Source organism: Ornithodoros turicata, chromosome 6, assembly GCF_037126465.1.
Source record: "Ornithodoros turicata isolate Travis chromosome 6, ASM3712646v1, whole genome shotgun sequence".
NCBI classification, from domain to species: Eukaryota; Metazoa; Arthropoda; class Arachnida; order Ixodida; family Argasidae; genus Ornithodoros; species Ornithodoros turicata.
In genome coordinates, this window is record NC_088206.1 from 22401300 (window position 1) to 22422653 (window position 21354).

At 46.6% G+C, this 21354-nt stretch overlaps 1 protein-coding gene across 1 annotated transcript in view; it reads left to right on the plus strand.

The window, feature by feature from the left end:
* LOC135397726 (uncharacterized) overlaps positions 1–21354 on the plus strand; it is a 159748-nt gene that overhangs the window by 99231 nt on the left and 39163 nt on the right. The window contains exon 2 of the mRNA XM_064629329.1: positions 17896–18152. Coding sequence (XP_064485399.1) covers positions 17896–18152 — 257 coding nt within the window. The remainder of the gene's footprint in view (positions 1–17895; positions 18153–21354) is intronic.

Sequence of the window (21354 nt, forward strand, 5' to 3'; positions counted from 1 at the left end):
ACTTTTGCTATACGTGGTGTACACACGTGGACAGAGGACAGCTGGAAGAAGGGTTACAGGGGCTTAGTATGCGTCCACGACCGACTTCGGCGCGAAGTGTGCCGACATTACTGTGGAAGGTCTGCGGGAAACACCAGCCGGTGTGGGGAATTCGAACCCGTGCCTGTCTCGCCCTGGAAGGCGATCATCCTAACCGCTACTCCACGCGAGATGGTACAGAAAAATGTACGTCCCGCTCTTCCCTCAAACCAGAAAGGACAGCTGTGTCATCAGGCTTAAAATCTGCAGTCGCAAAATCCCGGCGCTCTGATTGCACACCAGTCAGTGTGACGTCACGCAGTGTACACTTCTTAGTATAAGAAGAAAGAAACAAAAATAAGGATATCCCAGCCACGTGCTCATGTTGTATGGAAGTTGAAGTACGAAGTTGCTGGATTTAATACTACAGGATTTGCCGCATGTAATAGACATTTTTTAGTGAAAGGTGACCCAAGTGAAAGTGGCCCAAGCTTTCCACGTAAAAACACTTAATAGAAGGCTAGGTAATTTATTTATTTTGAGTCGGGGGACTTCAAGACCGGGAATATCGCAACCGGGGATTTCGCAACGATTCCACGCGTTCTATACGTTCCACGGACATTTCTTCCGGGGATATTTTTCCGGTTCCCAATTGAAACTTGGGGGAGACGGCGTGAGACAAATGAGACGGCGGAGTTGTGAATCGTGCTACACCCCATTGGATCTTGTGCATGTGAATGTGTGGTTAACAGAAGGGGTGTAATTGCTCGCAGTGTTTTTGATGGAGTTAGCGTGTTAAACGTGCTTGCATGTTTTGCAGCGCGGGAGGTTGCAGGGGCGTGTTCCATTGTAGCAGAGGTACGTTTTGCTAATTTTGGCGATGACCAAGGGGCTGCTAGGTTCGTCTGCTGCAGTGCTATCGCATTTCGTACGCGTTTGGCTATGCACCAAAGAATACACGATTTCTTTTTCTTTTTTTTTAGTTTTAAAACACGAGGTAGAGTTGTTAAAGAGGAGTGTTTTGAAGAGAGAATGTACAACGGAAAGCATTATCTCTAAGATAGTATGCCACGAAGTTGGAAAGCAGCATGATTCGAGTAATACCGGTGCAGGGTTCTGATTCCATTCACGTTCTTATGACATCTCCTGCAAATCTAGTCACTAAAAATTTCCCCTCTTCAACACCCCAAGAAGTGGAGGGGACGATGCGATGCTATGCAGGTATACAATCCAATGAAAGCGGTTTGCTAGAAAAAAGTTTGGAATAAAAACACGTATTGGACTATCACAAATTCGCCGCTTAATCTACCCCGTGTTTTTATTCTGAATCCATTCTTAATGTATCTCTATCCACTGACATGGCTCCGCCTAAGCCGTTTCTTTCTCAGGTACGCTCTTTGTCGCAATAAAAAGAGGATTGGATTCCTCCAATTGTGCTTTCTGAGAGCATCGTATAAGGAGACAGCTGTCGCGCACGGGAATCACTGAGCGTCATCCCATTATCCTTGTCCCAACAGAATGACGCGATGAGAGCTTCCCGTCGATAATACACGCGTTCTTTGATCGTCAGATTTCCACTGTGTGTTGGTTGACAGTCGGTGTATTTTAGATAGACTCAAGATCCTGCATGATGAATGTCGGTGTGAGCCTGTCAAGTTGTCGTCTATCAGTGACCTGGCAAACGATATCTACCCGGTACGTATGAGTTCGTGCCTCGTACGACAGTCTCTTTATAGTGGGAAATAATAAACAACAGACATCTAAGGAAGCGAGAATAAAGCCGGAAAAACCTCGAGTGCTTTTCTGAGCGTCTCAATACTTCCATTGCGCAAAGCGCTGCGTACTTGGCATAATTTTTTATATGTGCTCTAACGCATTTCATAGGCGAGCGTGCAACATGAAACTTAGAAGGATAGCTCGCTCTCATTTCGTACACTTTTTTTTTTTTTTTGAAAGGGTAGTGCATTTCCTACTTTCTGCGTTGCTTTCCGTGAAGTTGAACGGTGAAACAACAGCTTGATACCATAACAGCTGATTTAAATAAGTTAGAACAATACGGCAGATGAAATAACCTCGAGGCGCATGGCAACCCTGAGACAAAAAATGGGGATCTTATCGAAAAGATTGGAACGATTGCAGTAAAACTCTGCGTACCCAAACCAGATAAGGATCGAGTTGAGGCTATACGTCGGGTGCCTCCAAAGAAAAGGAAAACGTGTAGTGTGATTGTGAGATTTGTGAACAGGAGCAAAAAAAAAAAAAAATATGCAGTGGCTAAAATCTAAACGTAAGCTGCGCGAAGAAACAGATAATCAGATTTTCACATGCGCAAGATGACGAACACGTCTCCCTAAAGTTCGTTTAGCCTAATAGCACGTGTTGTGTAAGTAAGACAACTTTACGTTTGTACACGTGTATAGGTGACAGGAGGCATGGAACCCGAAGGGAAGGAGGAGTACACGAGAGAGCGAACACTTACCACGCGGGTCACTTCCTTTTGATTGGTGATAACGGGCGCTGCGTGACCAGCTTTACTAACGATTCTTCAAACTATTTCATCCCTTTCAAATGCTTTAGACGAATATCGCCTGGTACAAATGGCATTCTCAATTACATCATATCTCCGACACTTTGTTTTCACTATTATTGCGGGGCATTTAATTTCAAATGAGTGAAACTTTTTTTTTTATAAAAATGGTGCATTGACTTGAACGAGCCTAATACCCAAAACGCACTGTCGCACACGATCTGAATCGCCCAATCCCGCCCAATCGATCTGAAGTCGGCCCAATCCCGCTTGACACGCCGCGCCGTCCGCACTTCACGTACGCGATCCAGGTTCTCATTTGACACCGTCTGGTGAGAGTCACCATCTTTGCACAATACCTACTGAAGTTTCAAATTAAAAGAAAACATTGGTCCAGGATGTCTACTTGAAATATATTCACATTAATGCAAATGCTGTTTCAGCGTTTGTCCATGTTGTTTTCTTCGTTATGGGCCGCTGTCATCACCGCCATCTTGCCAGCGCGGAACCGGCAGGGCGAGTAGAGAGAAGACGAAGAAGTGAAAGGAAGCCACTGCGCGTGTGCCAACCCTCCTTGAAGTGCGTAATCATGTTCGCTATTATTTTTTATTTTTATTATTATTATTTATTTACTGACACATTGCTCGTACACTGATGAAATGTGGGACTACGAGGCCGCAGCCTGTTATGTAGTCCCGTGTGAGCAAACAATATGAAAACTATGTTACATGTCTTATGGGTCAGCCTATCAGCAAAAATGTAATAAAATGAAACCACAGGTAAATAATAGATGTACGACAAGTTAACAGCATCAGTAATAGTTATCTCAACTACAATGCTAACACCTAAAGTAAAATGACTAGCCTTAATAATACTAAATGACGTGCATCACGCTAACGCGGGACAAGCGTCTGCGTTGTGGATCTCTGTCGCCGAGACTCGCTTTGTCCGCACCTGAGCACGACCGCAATCGCTGCCTATCACGATTGCGTGCGATGTAGATCCTGTAGAGGAGGTGGAGTTCCTCTACATGAGCCCCGACCGGCGATGATGGTATGCCACGGAGAGGCGATGACGGTGGCCTATCTCCATGGCCGCGCCGGTGGAACTGAGGCCGGTGCTCCAGGCGCGTGGCCATCTTCGTCGTTGTCCACGGCCCGCTACAGTGCTCCCCCCCTCAGACGCGGAGCGGCGATAAGAAAGATCCAAGAATCACGTCTATACCGGAGGGAGGGAGCAAGAGTGACCGTGGATGACGCGCACTGCTGGACATGTCCACGGGCGGCACAGCACACGTTGCAGGCAGAGGTTGATGAGTGGGGCGGGAGCGGCCGAGATGAGGCTTGCCAGAGATGAACGTTGACGACGTCGAAGTCGTGATCTGGCGTTGGAGTCGTGGCCTGGGGTGCCGCAACCGGCACGGGAGCGAGAGCTCGTAGGGTCCCAGGAAGTGACGCCAGGTGAGGCTGCGTAGCCGTGAGGACTGCTGAGACGCCGGCTGATGCATGCCGTGGCGTCGGCTGCCGCGACTGCCGAAACCGGCAGGCAAGCATGTTGCTCAGGTGTCGCGGCCGGCAGTGGGTGCGAGTTGAGATGCAGAAATGAAGAGGGTGGTGAGTGTGCCGGGGGCCGTGGACTGCGCAGGTCGGTCCCTGGAAGCCGTGGAGCGGGTCGGTGGGCGCATGGGGTGATGAGTCTGGACGTTGCGTGGTCGGTCGGATCGGTAGCGTGGACGGAAGCGGGACGGATGCGGTCGGCGTGTCGGTCGTGATGCGTCGGGTAATGGCGGTGGCTTCCAGGGATAGCTTGCCTTGGTAGTGCTAGTCGATTTTGTCAAAAATTTGGGATCGAGAAGGGCCGAATTGCTCCGAACTTGATGTTCATCGTTCGGGTCACCACTGTAGTGCTACTGAAGACTAACGAGACCAGACAACAACATGGCGGTGGAATTGCCAGGTCAGAGCGAGAGCTCGGGCTGAGCGAGGCAAGGCTATTTATTATTCGCGCCTTGATGTGATGGCGCTGGCAATGCCGCCACAGGGCCTCCCCCCTAGCCAAGCGCTGGAAGCTGGCGAATAGGGGGGGAGTGATGTAGCGGCCGGTGGACAAAGACGAAGATGGCCACGCGCCTGGAGCACCTGCCTGAGTTCCACCGGCGCGGCCATGGAGATAGGCCACAGTCATCGCCTCTCCGTGGCATACCATCATCGCCGGTCGGGGCTCATGTAGAGGAAGACCATCGTCCTCTACAATCCTGCGTCAGTGCGTTTTGAGTATTAGTGCGTAATGTTACAAAGGGTCTAGACGTACTCAGTCTATTTTTATGTCCTCGTTAATTAATTAATTCGTTAATTGAAATTAATTGGTGATCCTTTTAACTGCAGGGACTATAGTAAAACTCAATGGCGGAGTTGTAGAGGGGGAGGGGGTCTTCGATTCTCTTACCCGTGATTGTGTACCACCTCTCAGTTCTGTTTCTGACTTTCCCGACGAATGTAGGCACAGTTCCCCCTGAAGTCTTCCCAGGACGCATACTAACCCCCCTATCCTCCACTCCTTCCTGCTGCTCACATCTATACGCCGCTCATAGCCACAGTTGCTTCGCGGCGCTAACACGGAATTAAAAAAGTTATTTTTCTTTTTTTTTTCGCTTTGCGCGCCCGAAGCTTCGAAATACCAGAGCCGTATATTAAAAGGGAGTCTGGCCATTAATGGGTCATGCCTATACCTGAAGCTCCACCCACTTTTTCAGCTTTCCGACCAATGAAGTCTTGAAATATGGGGCGCTATCAATCAGCCTATCCTCACTATTTGCCCCCTTATCCAACATGGGCAGCGCCATTTTGGGTGGCAAGTGGATTGGATGGGATTGAAATGGATACCTCTCGCAATCTGCAAAAGTAGTGGATTGTTGGTGCAAATTTGATGAGCGCCACCTAGGGAGCGTAAGGCACGTCGGGAATTGTCGTCTGCTTCCGTCGCTTCCGTCGTTGTACCGCTGCCGGCAGAACTACCTGCCGGGACACATTCTGTTGTCGGTATGATTTTTAAACAAATCTACATGAATAGTTGGAATATAAGAGGCAATAATGTTTATATCCATGAAATCCAGCAATTAAATATAAGATTGTACAGCACAGCGCCGTTTTTGTTGTGATTTCGTTGTGATCGTCGTCTTCACTAGGCCTAACACCGGCGACAAAACGTATTATTTTCAGTTAGATATCGATGGATGACCATAATTTGAAACTGATTTCCGAGAAACTTATATTAGGATGTACATTTGCAGCGTAAAATAATAATAATAATAATAATAATAATAATAATTTTTATCAGGTTAGTCTGTGAAAATTTTTTGTCACGAAATTCTCGCTTCACTGCGTTTGTCTTCGTCGCCATTTTGGGTGGCAGTATGGTGTCATGGTGACCCCCTTGGTAAAAAGCAAACCAATCAGAGGAGCGAAACTGTGATTGACACGTCGAGCCTCTTTTTGTGATTCCTCCCAATGGCCAGACTCCCTTTTAATATACGGCTCTGCGAAATACTGCCCGACAGCAGCACAAACGCACACGGAATGAAGTGATCTCTTCGTTCGTTCAAAATGTATACAGGGTGTCCCACCGAAAAAGGACCAGGAGCTAAAGAAAAAACGGGGTGCTCTACACAAATGGAAACAACTGTACGTCCTTGGCAGTTTGTGTGGTCTATCCAAAAATAGTTTTTTCATCGCCCTCTGTCAATTAATTACCGGTAATTAATTTTCTAACGTTTTAATTATAAAAGCTACGAAGTTGTTCTAATGAGAACATCTGGGGGCTTAATCGCAAGTCCACCTCACGAGCTAACGAGAGCAACGGGTATCGTTTAAACTAGCGCGAGACCGGTTTCACGGGGCATATTTCGTGCTCGCTTCGTCAAGGGGACAGTGGCGTAATCTCTGACCACAACTTCGACCGCACATACTCGGCTGCATGCCGAAATGGTGGAAGGTACAGAACCCGAGCGATGCGCGCGGCCCATCTCATCCTCTTCTCCGTCTTTAGCACGGCAAGCGAAGCAGGAGGCTACCGAATAGAACAAACGTATCCCCTTATGACGATATCCCCTTGGCGCAATCGCATTTCTTCGTCAACCGATGTCGTTAAGCTGTCGGTGTCGTTACGGCCGTGCACGTGACATTAGCTGACTACGCCTGGGGCGCGAGCGCGTCAACGTCATTTCCGTCACTTCACTTCTTCAATTTTTCGACTATTCTTTGGAAGGCAGCAAACATGCCGTCGTCGCGTGGTTCTCGGAGTGCTCGAACAACTGCCCAGCAATACGAGGTTACGGCCGGATGCATGCAAACCAACGGTATTTTAGGGTGTAGTTCCGTATCGGGACCACTCGTTTTTAAAAATTTGTGAAGGGGCTAGGAAGGTAAATATTGCAGAGAAGTGGAAGAAGGTCATATACTGAATCTAAAAATGTAAGATACATAAAATTCTGTGGACTAGAACTTTTTTATATGCATTTCAACAACCCCATCTCATTCACTTTTAGCGCAGGGGAAACACGGGACTGCTAAGCCTAACGGAGCCGAAACTTGCCATCTTGCAAGAGGCAGGGTCGTTGAATTGGGCGAAATCGCCCCCTCACTTTAGTGAGGCTCGTCTAGGTTAGGTTCTACAGATTGGCAGGCCCCCCAGGTACGCACTTTGCGGTGCGGGCGTCGAGACTGTGCCTCGGGTGTGGCCTCGGGTTAGATCAGAAGGTCCTCAGTAAAGATGGTGGATCGCCCTCCAGAAACGGGCGATAAAATTAAATTGTTATACGTTTCACGCAATATACGAGGGTCATTCCTGTTTAATTTCGTTACGAACTAGCTCCTCTTTCACGTAAAAGCGTTTGATTTTTGTTTCTATTCTTTTTTCTTTAAAAAATGCCTATGGTCCCGATACGAAACTACATTAGTAATATATTCCGAGGAGCATTTTCGTCCACCATATACTGACTGGGAAGACTTCGCAGCCAGGCTGAATGCTGTTGGGAGGTGCCGTGAAAATCGTGCCGGCGAAAGCAGCCCCACATTTTCCGAAGCCATGTATTATACCAGTATCTGTTCTCCATTAAATCCTCCCACGTTGCTTCCTGCGTGGCGAGTAATCTGCAGGAGCTCTCCTCTCCGTTTTACACCTGCACATTGTGAATGTGGGTTTGTGGGTACGTTTGTGTGCGTTCGTCTCCAGGCATTTTCTTTCTCCCTTTCCTTCTCGCGGTAGTTGATGTTATTAAAGCACTTGTCGCTGAATATTATTTTGTTCTAATTGTGTTACGAGCTAGATCATGAAAGTGCCACTCTTATATAAAGCGCTGAAATAAATCGAATATACCAGTTTTTCAGGATTAGACCCCGGGTTTGAAAATACACATTCAAGGGGATATATTTTTATACCATTAGGTGCAAATAATATACCTTCAGGGGGTATAAAATTACTTTTATACCTGGGACAAGCTGTTTATACCCTAAAAGGTATAACATTTTCGAACAGTGTAGTACGTGGGCTGCTCTTTTTGACAGACGGAATAGCTTCCTAAAATCTATTTCACCTAACTGAAATCCATCTTGAAGGTTACGGCTGCGTGGTTCACGGTTTGCAGCTTCCGTTATTTTCCAGGCAAAGAAACCTTTCACCATTTTCTTGTTCTCTGTGGGCGCAGGCAACGTTAACGTCTTTTACTTATTTATGTATTTATTTATTTACTTATTTACCTTAAGAGCCCGAAGGGGCATTACATAAGGGGGGTACAACTGATGCATCCAAAATGAACAGCAACAATAGAACAATCTTACATAGATAACAGAGATATTATAAGAGTTAATTAGATAATGAAATCAGACAAAGCAGCCTTAAACAGTGCTGCATCTTTAATTGTGACTATGGAAGATGGTAATGTGTCCCATTCTGAGATGGCCAATGGGATGGGTGATTTAATAAATGTAGTGGTTCGAGCCCTTGGGCGGGTAATGTAACATGCATGATGAATACGCGCAAGTCGATGAGGCGGAGGAAGCAAACTCAAGTCAATTTCGAAACATGGAGAATAATAAAGATTATGTAAGAGACACAGCCGGGATATTTTCCTCCGGATTTCTAATGTTTGGATACCATTATCTTTTTTGAGAGCGGAGACACTTGTGAATCGTGAGTAATTTGAAGTTATGAACCTGACGGGGGGGGGGGGGGGGGGCTCTACTTTGGATATTTTCCAGCTCGTTGATAACAGTCGACTGATAGGGGCTCCAGATAACTCCAGCAAACTCTAATTTCGGTCTTACAAACGCCTCGTAAGCCATTCGTTTGACGTTACTAGGTGCCGACCTTAGCTGGCGCTTAAGATAACCAAGGGCCCTATTTGCTCCGGATGCTATGTGATGGACATGAGATTTCCAGTTTAGGTCGCTTGTAAAGTGTACTCCAAGGTACTTGTATCCAAAACCTGTGCTGAGCGCTTTGTCGCCAATCTGGTACAAGTGACGCTGTGGGATGCGTTTCCGAGAAAAACAGACATGCATGCACTTTGAGTGATTAAGTTGCATCAACCAGGTATTGCACCAGACTTGGAGATTGTCAAGGTCAGCCTGCAAAGCGACCTGGTCCACGGAATCCACTATTTTTTTGTAAATGACGCAGTCATCGGCATACAACCTAACTGAAGAAGACAAATGACACGGGAGGTCGTTTATGTAGATTAAAAATAAAAGTGGTCCAAGGACACTGCCCTGAGGGACGCCCGAGCGTACGCTGGACCGATCAGAATTCGAGTCATTAACAGAGGTAAACTGAACACGGTCAGTTAAAAATTGCTCTATCCACATTAAGACCCTTGGATCAATATTACACAAAGAGAGTTTATAAAGTAACAGTCTATGGGGGACGCGATCAAAAGCCTTTGAAAAATCAATAAATCGTCTACTGGTTTATTTTCGTCAAGAGCGCGATGCAAATCATAAGTGAAACCAAGTAACTGACTTTCACACGAATAACCTTTACGAAAACCGTGTTGGAATTTAAAGAAAAAATTACGTTCCTCAAGGTGTGCACTCAATTTCGAATACAGGATATGTTCTAAAACCTTACAGCAAATACTGGTGATAGAGATTGGACGATAATTTGACAACACATTCCGATCTCCGGATTTGAAAACTGGTACGACCTTACCCACTTTCCAATCTGCAGGCAGACAACCAGTGTCTAGGGACTGATTAAATATTAGCGTGAGAAAAATACCAGAGATAAGTTTGGTACTTTTCAGAATCTTTGAGTTAAGGTTATCAGTGCCACAAGATGATGATAACCGTTGCTTTTCTATTATTTTTACGACGCCAATAGGGTCGATAACCATGGGATTCATTGGCATGAATGAAGTGAATGAGTCGAGGTGTGCGCAAATAGATGGTTCACATGTAAAGACAAATAGGAATTGAAAGCGGTTAACCATCTGGTCATTACTCATAATTTTACCTTCAGCAGTAAGTAACTGCATGTCAGTGTTACCATTGTTAGGGGAGATTGATTTCCAAAATTTCCGAGGGTCCCGGCATAATAATGAGGATAGCGTCTCATTAAAGTATTTGTGTCTTGCTGTCTTCAGATTTGCTCTATACAGCCGAGAACAGTGTCTGTAACGATCCCACGCTTCAACAGAGTTTTGTGACCTAGCGGATCGGAACAGACGTTTAGTCTTGTTCGACAGCCTTTTCAGTTGTCTGTCATACCAAGGAGAGCCAGCAAATCTCTTGATACGGATTTTTGGTATGTAAAGATCAGCAAGCTGACACATCTTATCTCTGAACAGTTTCAAATTTTTGTCCACGTCACGGCTATTGAAATCCAAGACATAGTCATCGAAATACGCTTCTAATTCACGATTAAATGTCTCAAAGTCTGCTTTAGCATAATCAGAAATTATTTTGTAGTTCGGAAGCAAGCGGGGTGAGTGAATCCGAAGAGACCCACAGATGACTTTGTGGTCGCTGAAGCCATCCAGTACATGCAATTCCTTTTTTCACCTGGGTTACCCTCTCGTATAATACCAATCACTGTATGTAGTTTGCATGAGCGAAAGATGCGAAGTAATTCACACCACACAGTCATAATTATCGCAGAAATTAAATTTAAAGTACACCGCAGAAGGCGACCGTGTGCAACGGCGGTGAAGAGCAGTACCAGCCTGTGATCTGCCTGGAACCTCGCGCTGACGCCATAAGGAGAACGCTCGTTGATTGGTCTAGAGAAATATTGTCTGCTACTCAGCTGTTCGGGGTTCTGAAAAAGCCTTTCTCCTGGCTCGGTAATGATTCGGCCGCTCCTTCTATCCCCAATTGTCCGGGAGAACTGACAAAACCGGTTTACGGCGGCAAGGAGACAAGGCGCTGACCCCCACTGACCGGCGAACCAGAACGAGTTCTCCTTATAACGTCATCGATGACGTGGCATCATACCTGCTCCTCCTCGTGATACCCGGAGTGGCGAGTTAAAGGGACTATCGCATCCGTCTCGGTCGATTCCGAAACTGTAGGGCCGTTTTAATCCGCGTTCATCACTGATAATAACGCCGAAAACCCGACGCGAATTGGCAGCGTTGTTCCTGTGTAGTTTGATATAAAACTATAATAAAACTTCGCAACAGCAGACGACGCATTCCGGGGTTCCCTCTCTGGAAACGTCACACGGACGAGGCCAATCACTGCGTGGCCTTCGACATGGAGAATAGCAATCACGGAGCGGCCGGAGGGACCTTGGTAGCCTTGGCAACGGACAGACAGGCGACCGGGCGGGCGGGCGAGCGAGGAGGAATGCTAGGGAACGGCGTCTTCTCTGTTATCGGCTCGCGGAATGTTGTTTCTGGTTAGTGTCGAAGGTGTTCGTACAGTCAGGAGCGTAACGTCATGTTTCACGAAACATGGTTACATCGGCACTCACACTGGTAAGCGAAAGCCAGCGTATTTACGGAAGACTTTTCACTTAGTATAGTGCGATGCGAACGCCAAGCAGACGATCTCGGAGACAATCGCCTGCGCTGCGCTCTCATTCGTGTGCCTGGCTTACGTCATCATCATGTTGGCTGCAGATGGAATGCGGGCCTTTAAAACTCGTTGACTTACTATCTAAGCTGTTTTCGGAAGGGAAATTTGGCAAAGTTGACTCTGAAACGGTGACGAACATATCCTATCGTTATCATACATACGTTCCCGGATGCGATATTCCCGTTAAGGGTGAAGGCGCGGACCCATGTTTATGTGAGTTTTTTTCTGGGAAACAAATTGCACACATCAAAACCTTTAGCGCCATTCGGTAAAATGACGCACACACTTTCATCAGACGTCTTATACCCTAGTCAGACAGCATTTCAAATGCCAATTGCGAGAAATTGCCTTCGGCCTCTCAAATGACCTTCGTTCGGGGGCGCCTGCCAGACAGGCGGGAAAGGAGTGCTCCTCAAATGACTGCCCTCACCGGCTCCCTTTTTCGGTTTCGTTTTCCCCGTCTGCTGTGGAAATTTGAAGTTGGTCTTTGCGCCACAAATCAAGTTGCAGAAGCCATATGCACTTCTCTAAATGGGATCTAAATACGTTTACACAGTTTCACTCCATTATCCGCATTTTATAGGTCTACCTACATTCAGCTGCGAAGGTAGCGAGGGTACAATGGCGTAACACTGTTGTCGAGATTGCTCCTTTCTGCTCCTCAAATGTCGTTGGGGGCCTCCTTTCGCGTTGATTGTCATTTCTTAGAAAGGTCCTTTGAGCTGCCGTCTGACACGGCTGTCAGAGGTAATTTTTTGCCAATGAAAATTCCCCGAAGTCCTTCGAGCATGCCGTCTGACTGGGGTATTAATCTGAAATTTTTTTGGAAGGCCCTCTGTACTCCTTTAAAGCTCATCTTCGACGCATGAGGGGGCACTGTGATCTTTCACTCTCTCCCACTGGGGGTGAATGAAAGACGCGTCTTCGAAGATGCGCAATGAAAAAAAAAAAAAAATGGTGTTGCTTCACAAATTTTTTGCGGGCGATCTATCGAACGGATTTTTGTTCCGAAAACGGCTTTGGTATCAGGTGACCGAAGAGATCAGATGTTCTCATTGGAACAACTTCGTAGCTTTTATAATTAAAAAGTTAATTAAGACATTGCCTTAGGAGTCTCCTAATGCTCTCCTAGGGAATGCCATTCAGCATATGCTATATTGCAATTGGCCTCATCTCGGAATAAGTGATCGATATATTTAAAAAATATGTTCACATTTAGCTGGGACACCCTGTAGACCACTTTACTGTTTACACGCGGCGTCATCTGCGCAAGCGCGGAGCTGGTGTGGGCAAACCACACTGAACGCAGCCGTGCGAATCCTTTCCCCAAGTGCGACATCGGATGTGTTGCACTGCTACATCGCTCTCGACTCTCCCCTTCCGCAACATCCGAGTAATTTAGAGCTATGGAGGAATCAGACAAGTATCGCTACAAGACCAATACCCTTGTCACATGGACAGTCTTAACCGCGGTTATGCTTAACCACCTTTACCCGAACAAACCGCAGTTATCATGAACCACAGTTTGTTGTTGTCGCACGGGAGTTTATGACATGTTAGCAGTGATCACGTGATTGTGACACAAGCGCCAGCTATATTTTGATTACGCTGTATATCATAAAAAGAAAAGGGCATAATTGTAATTAAAAAGCTTCACGATCATTAAATACAGCGTACGCACACGATGATATGCGGGAAATGTCACTACACGCGTATTGACGTCGGGAAATCGGAATCGCGAAACCGTTGTTACTTCACAAAACCGAGAATGCCAAGCTCGGTTTCGCATAGCGGTTTCCCATACGTTAGCGCTGCCTTTGTGACAAGGGTACAAGTTGTTTATGAACGGTATACAACGTGACGATCTCTTTGCGCTACACATCGACAACTGGACAGCCAAGCCACACATGCCGCCGATCACAATCTCATTGTACATTCTAAGACCGGTGGCGGATAAAGGACGGGTAAAAGGGGCATATTTTGCTACTGTAGTTATTTATCTGCCAGCTTTATCCGCCACACAACCGAAACGTTAACAACAACAAAAAGAACGCAATAACAAGACAAAGAAAACAAGCTCCCCGCACGTGTTCACTGAAAGAAAAGTGGACGTATTTCTTTGTTTTGTTTGTTGAGTGCCTCGCGAAACGGTGTGGCGGATACAAGCGTGGCGCTTACCAATGCTCCCAAGTTCGCAGCTGTGTCATTGCTGCAGGTTGCATCACGACGTGCAACGGTCGGCGCCTTGATGGTGGTATAGTTTATCTAATACCCCTGTCTTCACCGATGCTTCCGTAATGTCTGACGCAGCGGGCGTGGCCTTTTACGTTGCCGATACAGACCATGAACAGGTCTACAAACTGCCCTACCCCATGTCGTCCACCGAGGCTGAACTGTTCGCCATTCTTACTGCCCTAGAATATATAACTGACTTGCCACCTGGGAAATGGGTCGTCCTCACAGACAGCAAGGCGTCTCTCCTCCGCTTGATGTCGGCCCGCTCCAACCTCATACAGGGTATACCCAGCTTGATCATTCAGAGATATAACGGACTCCGTGCCAATGGTCATGCTGTGTCCCTTCAGTGGGTGCCCGGTCATGTGGGCCTGACCGGTAACACACGCGCAGACGCGGCTGCTAGACGAGCCGCCGCAGCTGTTACCCCTGCCACTGCACGTCCACCACTTACACTTTCGGCTTGCCATTTAGCTATTCGCCGCCGGTGTGCAACCCGTGCCCAAGCATTTAGATCACAAGCCGTCGCCTACAACAGTCACGTGCAGTCCATCGACCCCTCGGTTAGCTTTTTCATTGCGTGTCGCTGCAGTCGTCAGGACGAATCATTGCTGCACCGCCTCCGTCTCAACGTTGCCCGCACCCCATTGCTCCTGTACAAAATGGGCCAATCCAGCTCCCCCTTGTGTTCCAGCTGTGGCGAGGTGGGCGACATTGCTCATTGTCTTCTGCACTGCCAGCAGCACATCCCGCAACGGCAAGCCCTCCATCGCCGTCTAATACAGCTGGGCTACAACACACTGTCCATGGCCACCCTCCTCGGTCCCGTCCCTCGGCCTACTCAGTGGGCCATCACCACAGCCCTGCTCCGCTTCTTAAATGACTCTGGCCTTGCGTCTGCCCTCTGACTGGACGTTCTTCGAACTTTCCTTCGTGCCTGTGCTGCACTGCACTGCGTGCCAGTTTTTCTGTCATCTTTTCCTTTCTTTTATTTCTTTTGTTTCACAGTTCCTTTTTCTTTTCTCTCTCGGAATAGCAAGCTGGCAATAGCCTGGCTGACATTTCCGTTTTCCTTTTCACTATTAAACATATCCCCCCCCCCCCCCCTGTCACACGGGCATTTCGATCCTTCTCGAATCCGATCTGCATCGAACTTCCCGAGCACGCTCGAGTTTTGACGCTGCTACACGGCCACTTTCAATGCGCATTGATTGATGCGCATAGGCAAATGAATAAACGGAACTCATTAATTTCGCGTTTCCTATATAACAGCGATATTGGTGGTAATTTATCGTATACCGATGTAAGCATCATTTGTAGCTTCGCGCGCATGTCACCGGGGTCGAGGATGCAAATGGCGGCCGTCAAGCCGTCTTGAAATTCTCAATCCTGTTATGGGAACTGTCTTGAGTCAAGCAGGATCAAAGTTCGATCCTGCTTGGAAGCGGCCGTGTAGCACCATCCGATCTGCATTGGGTACAAGCAGGTTCGGTCGAGCAGGATCGAAAATGCCCGTGTGACAGGGGTATAACATTTTCTCCGAGCCAGTTCACTGCTGATATTGTGCAAGCGTACAAGTCACTGCCCAAGCAGCACAATGTACTGGAAGTCGAGTGCAATAGGGGTGGGCGGTATGTGTCTTATCAATGTTCTTTAGTTTCAGGAGTCTGTTCAAGGCCTTCCACCTACCCGTCCACCCCTATTGCAGTCGACTTTCAGTACATTTTGCTGCTTGGGTGGAAGCACACAATTACTTCACCTTGGGTGGAGCCGTTTGATCGGGGCGTTTCTGAAAACAGCGCAGATTTGCTATGGTGCACCTGTTCGTGTTATCGTGGCTTGTTTGTACACATGGTATCGTGAGCGAATCTCACAAATGCGATGTCAGGGGATCTTTCCGTTTGCCAGATCAAAACGGTTCCAGCAAACAAAAACGATTCGCAATCAAACGATTTCTTCGTTCTGCGTTGCGCAGAAACTTCTGAAAAGTGATTTCAGCCTCTAATAATATGATAAAAGTTGGAAGTTGGACATTTCCTGCCTTCCTCTGCGTTGCTTTCGACGTCTTGGCTGATGACTCTCTAAAGATGTCTCTGCTTCAGCTAGATTTTTAGTCGATTAGTATTACTAGTACATTCCTACCAAATTTCTGAGCAAGCCCTGCATGGCCGATTTGTAATATTAATGCCTTCAAAGCTACCAGAAACCGTAGAAATCTTACGGAGAGAGGCTAGAAGGAAAGCTGGGGAGGAGGATCGGAGGAGAGCAAAGCACTTGAACGGGGCGCTTCCCTCTCTCAATGTATGCGATCGGAGGCAGCCACATTGAATCAGCCGAGGAAACGTCGTGTATTTCCAGCCCGTGAAAGCAGCCACAGTTCCAAAAACTGTTGCAACACTTGCTCGGTTGTTCCTCTGCTTCCGTCGGCTACATATTTTGTCAGTGTCCGCCCCTATCCAGGCTTGTAGTCAAGGCTGGTTGAGGCATCGGCGGAGACGATGTCCCCATGTGGCGTCCGTGTCGTGTCTGTTTCTACGTGTGTGTGTGTGTATGTGCTTTCATATATCTTACGGTATCATGGGTTCTGGTGGTGTGTTACTGTTCCAAAACATTTTTGGCGTTATGTTTGCTGCATGCTTACTGGTTTCCTTTGTTTGCATGCGCCGCGGCAACGGCGGCAACAGTAGCTGATTCAATATGGCGCTCCCCTCGCCCGTACGTCCCAGTTTCGTAGGTTTCCTTCTAGCATACTCCTTAAGATTTCTATGCCAGAAACGGACCGGTAGGATTGGTGTTCTCCTGAGTGAATTCCAGCATCTATATCAGAATCAGGCTACCCCAAAGCAGTCGTATGCGGCCCGCGTAGTTCCTCCATGGCTCAATGCGGCCCGCGGACACGAATGAGTTAGGCGTCCCTGGTGTACACTAACAAAAGAAGAAAAGAAGGATGGTCGGGTATCGCCATGGTGATGGGAATAATGGGGTAACGTTATCTTAGGCTATTGACAGTGCTTTGTCGAAGGCGAAGTACAATGTCACCTCCCGTACGTGTTTGCGAAAATCGCCCAGGGTGCACTATTTCACGCGCAAAACAGGCCCCCAAAATAAGCAGGCAGTTGTACAGAACGATGCATATCTGCGATGCATATTGCTTAAAGGAAGGATAAAAAATCGCGCTTCTGGCAACGTATTGTCAAGTTTCCGCACAGGTACATCGCCATGATCGGCTTGAAGTCAAGAAAACATTGACACAACACGATTATATGCGCCAGGTTCGAGTTGTGTTTGATGCACTTAAATGAGTTGAACATAGAAGCATATGTCTCACTTAGATGACATTTACATTTTGTTCGTGAATGACGGAACCGGAGAGCGCAGGCACAACGGCTCGGCCATGCACAATGTAAGCATGCTGTCACCGAGACAAGTGTACGCATGAAGAAAAGAAAAAGAGGTATACAACGTCGTTAGACAAAATATATGAGCTCACAGCCATTAAGGTACCCATCAAATTTCATACTGGTGGCAACCAAGCTTCCCCGTGGTGCTACGAGGAAAAATTAAGAAAAAGTGTGAAGCATAAAAATAAGCATACATTATATTCACGCAAAAAACACGAGGGTCACAGATTAGGTAAAGGTTAACAGGGAATCATTGGCGGACAGATCACATGGCAATAACGGTACACTACAGTCATCTTTTTACCTCCATAAGTATTTAAAGATTTAAAAAAATATATACTAAGGGCCCTGTCACACTGGTGCGACACAACATTCAACACCCTGAGACACGACACAAGAAGTCGAAAGCAGTCGTGTCGTGTCGTGTCGAGTCGTTGTCTCAGGATGTCGCCGACATACGGTCACACTGACGCGACACCTCCGCGACACGACAATAGAATCGGTGTCGTAAGACGTGTTTCGTCAGTGTGACTGCAGAACCTATTCAACTGGGTCTATTTATGTCTCTATACCTATTCATGTCTCCAGTCGGGGCACGGCACTGCGTGCGAAACGATGCACTCACATTTGGTTTTTCTTCCAGTACTGCTAGCTGCCTCAGCGTTAACTCCTTACACGTGCGGTACATCGGTGGTTACTCTACCCGCTGTTCCTGTTATCGCCCACCTGTCTACCGACTGGACAATATTCTCGGCGCGTCAAGCTACAGTCACATCTGCCGCCTGCCAACACTGGTCTCTGTCTGGATCGTGGTTTCTTCAAGAGGAGCTGAGCGCCTGGTTCCAGTCGGGGCACCGCACTGCGTGCGAAACAATGCACTCACCTTTGGTTTTTCTTCAGGTTAGTTACCTCAGTCGTGCATTATCCGTCCGCAGCAACGATATATATCTGTTCGCAGCGCCGTGCCTGGGCTTCTCTAGACGTTATGTTTGTATTCACTGTGTCTTGTATTCATGGGTTCGTGACTTGCTCGCTTTGTCCGGCGATATAGAATTAAATCCCGGCCCACCTACAACTAGGTCTCAGGATGACGTCCCAGCAGCTTTGGCATCTTTGCAGCAGGGTCAAGATACTCTTCTTCTAGAATTGCGTAAGGATAGCCAGATATAGGATAGCCAGAAGGTCGCTGAACAATGCCTTCAGTCCGTTACGAACAAAGTCACTGCCATTGAAAACGAACTAGTTAACCTGCGTGGATTGTCAGTCGACATGACCACCATTAAGTCCTCAGTTGCTACGCTATCGGGATCAGTTAATGCAGTTTCTTCACGCCTTACTGACCTTGAATATCGCTCACGTCGCAACAATCTCTTGTTCTTTGGGTTAAACGATTCCCCTACCGAAACATGGGCGGAGTCTGAGCAGGTTGCTATATCTTCCTTTTCTACCTGTCTTCATATAGAAGTTGCACCGAGTGATATCGAGCGTGCTCACCGTCTCGGGAAATACGTGCCAGATAAAAATCGCCCTATTATCATCAGGTTTCTCTCCACGAAAGTCAAAGATAACGTTCTTTCTAAAAGCAGTGCTCTCCGTGGAACAAATATGTCTGTTTCTCAGGATTATTCTGCCGCTACACGACGTGCCAGAAAAAAACTCATTGAATACGGACGCTCACTTGGCGTTCCGTTCAGGCTCCGCTTTGATAAATTGCACATTAGAGATAAATGCTATGTGTTTGACCATGCTAATGACAATATCCACGAAATCCAACCATACACAGTAAATCATTTTACACCATTATTCGCTCAAAAATGGAGTATTCTTCTAAAAACACCTTTATCTATTCCGCATAGGGTGCAAGAAAAGCATTACTAAAGGTGTAATATCGACATACACCACGTTTTATCCAATGTCGATCATTCATGGTGTAAAGTGGGGCGTTGAAACAGGTGTTTATGTCTAATATACACCTTTTTGCACCCCATTTGAATGGGGAATATGGTGTTAATGGTGTTTTAATTCGTGAGAGAGAAATTATGCTGGTTTCACAGCTCCGCTCACCAAGTAATCACATTATAGAGGATAACCTGAGTTAAAAACACAGTATTTGACAGGGAAGGATGTCAGGAATTTAGCTGATATCTTGGACTCGTTGCAAGCGTGGGTGTTAATTGCAAAAACGCATTCCCGTCACCGTTACAAACGTTTCCCGCCCGACCACATTTAACGAACGTGCCCAAACTTCAGTATATAATCCAAGGTATATCTAAACTGGTAGCGAAAACAAGCGAGAATACTAAATCAGACCCATCGACAAGGCTACCATCATGAGGCGCGAGCGATCCTGGGTGTTGACAGTAGAGGTACGATCGTAAACACAAAAACTTTAGAACGTGGGCATGGGTTGTGTGTGTACTAATAGGTTATCCATAATTTCAATGTAGAAAAAACTTTCTGTTGCCCCACTCGTGCACATACAGGGTGTCCCAGAAAACGTGTCATTGAATTATAATAAAAAAAACTACACCACCTAGAGTCATGCGGTCAATGGCATTTGTTCTTACTGGGTTTTTGCCACCTCCTCATGTGAATGTCGTGTAACGTAAGTTTAATTATGTAAATTTTTGCGAGCTTAAGTCGGAAATTTGCCTAGTAAAGGTCACTTTTTTACCTCACCAATGTGAAGAGCGTGTCTAATTTAGTCAAATTAATGATAATTGACAGGGATATTCAGGAGCTATCCCATCGGAAAAGATAGCCGAACATCATGCTCTACGGAGGTCGCACAGAATAGCGCACGATGAATTTTTCAGCGCAATCTTTGCTAGTCCGACGAAAGGAGGTTGGAAACCCAGCTCTCCCCGACATCGCAGAAAGAGATAAAACAAGCACGGCTTATCACGTCCGACTTTCGCTGGGATAATGCTTTCCTTCTCCCAATTTTAGGAACTGTTACTTTTTCTACTATCACTCTGTAGGCTGGCTTCGGAACCTCCTTTCGTCGCACTGCGAGCGATTGCGCTCAAAAAGTCATCGCGCGCTATGGTCCGGTGCTCCGAAAAGCATGATATTCGGCTATTTTTTTCGATGGGATAGCTCGTAAATATCACTGTGAATTATCGTGAATTTGAGTGAATTCGGCACGCTCTTCGTATTGGTGGGGTAAAAAAGTGACCTTTACTTGGCAAATTTCTGAATTCAGTTCGCAAATATTGACAAAATTAAACTTGGAGTACATGACATTCACCTTAGGAGGTGGCAAAAACCTAATAAGAACAAATGCTGTTGACCGCATTATTCTAGGTGGCGTAGTTTTTTTATTATAATTCAATGACACGTTTTCTGGGACACCCTGTATACGAAATCATCTACCACCCGAGTACGTTTCCGTATCCTGCTCCTTTGCGCATGTGTCACAGTAGGCGTGTTTATCCGTGCATCTGTGTATCCGTGCATTGTAATGCGGAGTTCGTATACTTTTTGGGTTAAACAGGTAGCGACATTGACATCTCGGAGCTGTAGGCCAACAAATTTCATGGGACGAGCGGCCATGATAGCGTGAGTGTTAGCAGGAATCAGCTGTGCACCAACGATGACATGTTTCGTTGCAATGGCCACTCATTGAATAAACGCAAACGTCTAATCACTGCGTGTGCGTATTGCTCTAGGTGAGAAATGGAGCTTAAGTGAACCTTCCTCGTTTCTGTGTGATATGACGGTGCCCTTCTGTGTGGAGTTGTCAAGATATGTGATAACTATATGTATTTCGTATTGATATGTTTCATTAAACCTGATACGATTTATTTTTTCTGTGTTCTCGTCTGGTACTGTTGCACGGGTGAGGAAAATGGAATACAATGCAAACGAAGTGTGCTAACAAAACGTGCCATAGCCAATTATGCACTACTTATTATTCATACTGCTGACGTCACCTCTGACGCCATTTATTTACAATCGTAGTAATCCGCGCAACGGATGGATGGCGCTGACCGTCTCTATCATGGCGTCATTCTGAAGACACAGGGGCCTATTGGAGTTGCGCTACCTGTTTAGATATACCTTGTATAATCCATCCGATACGCCAATATAGGCTACTGAG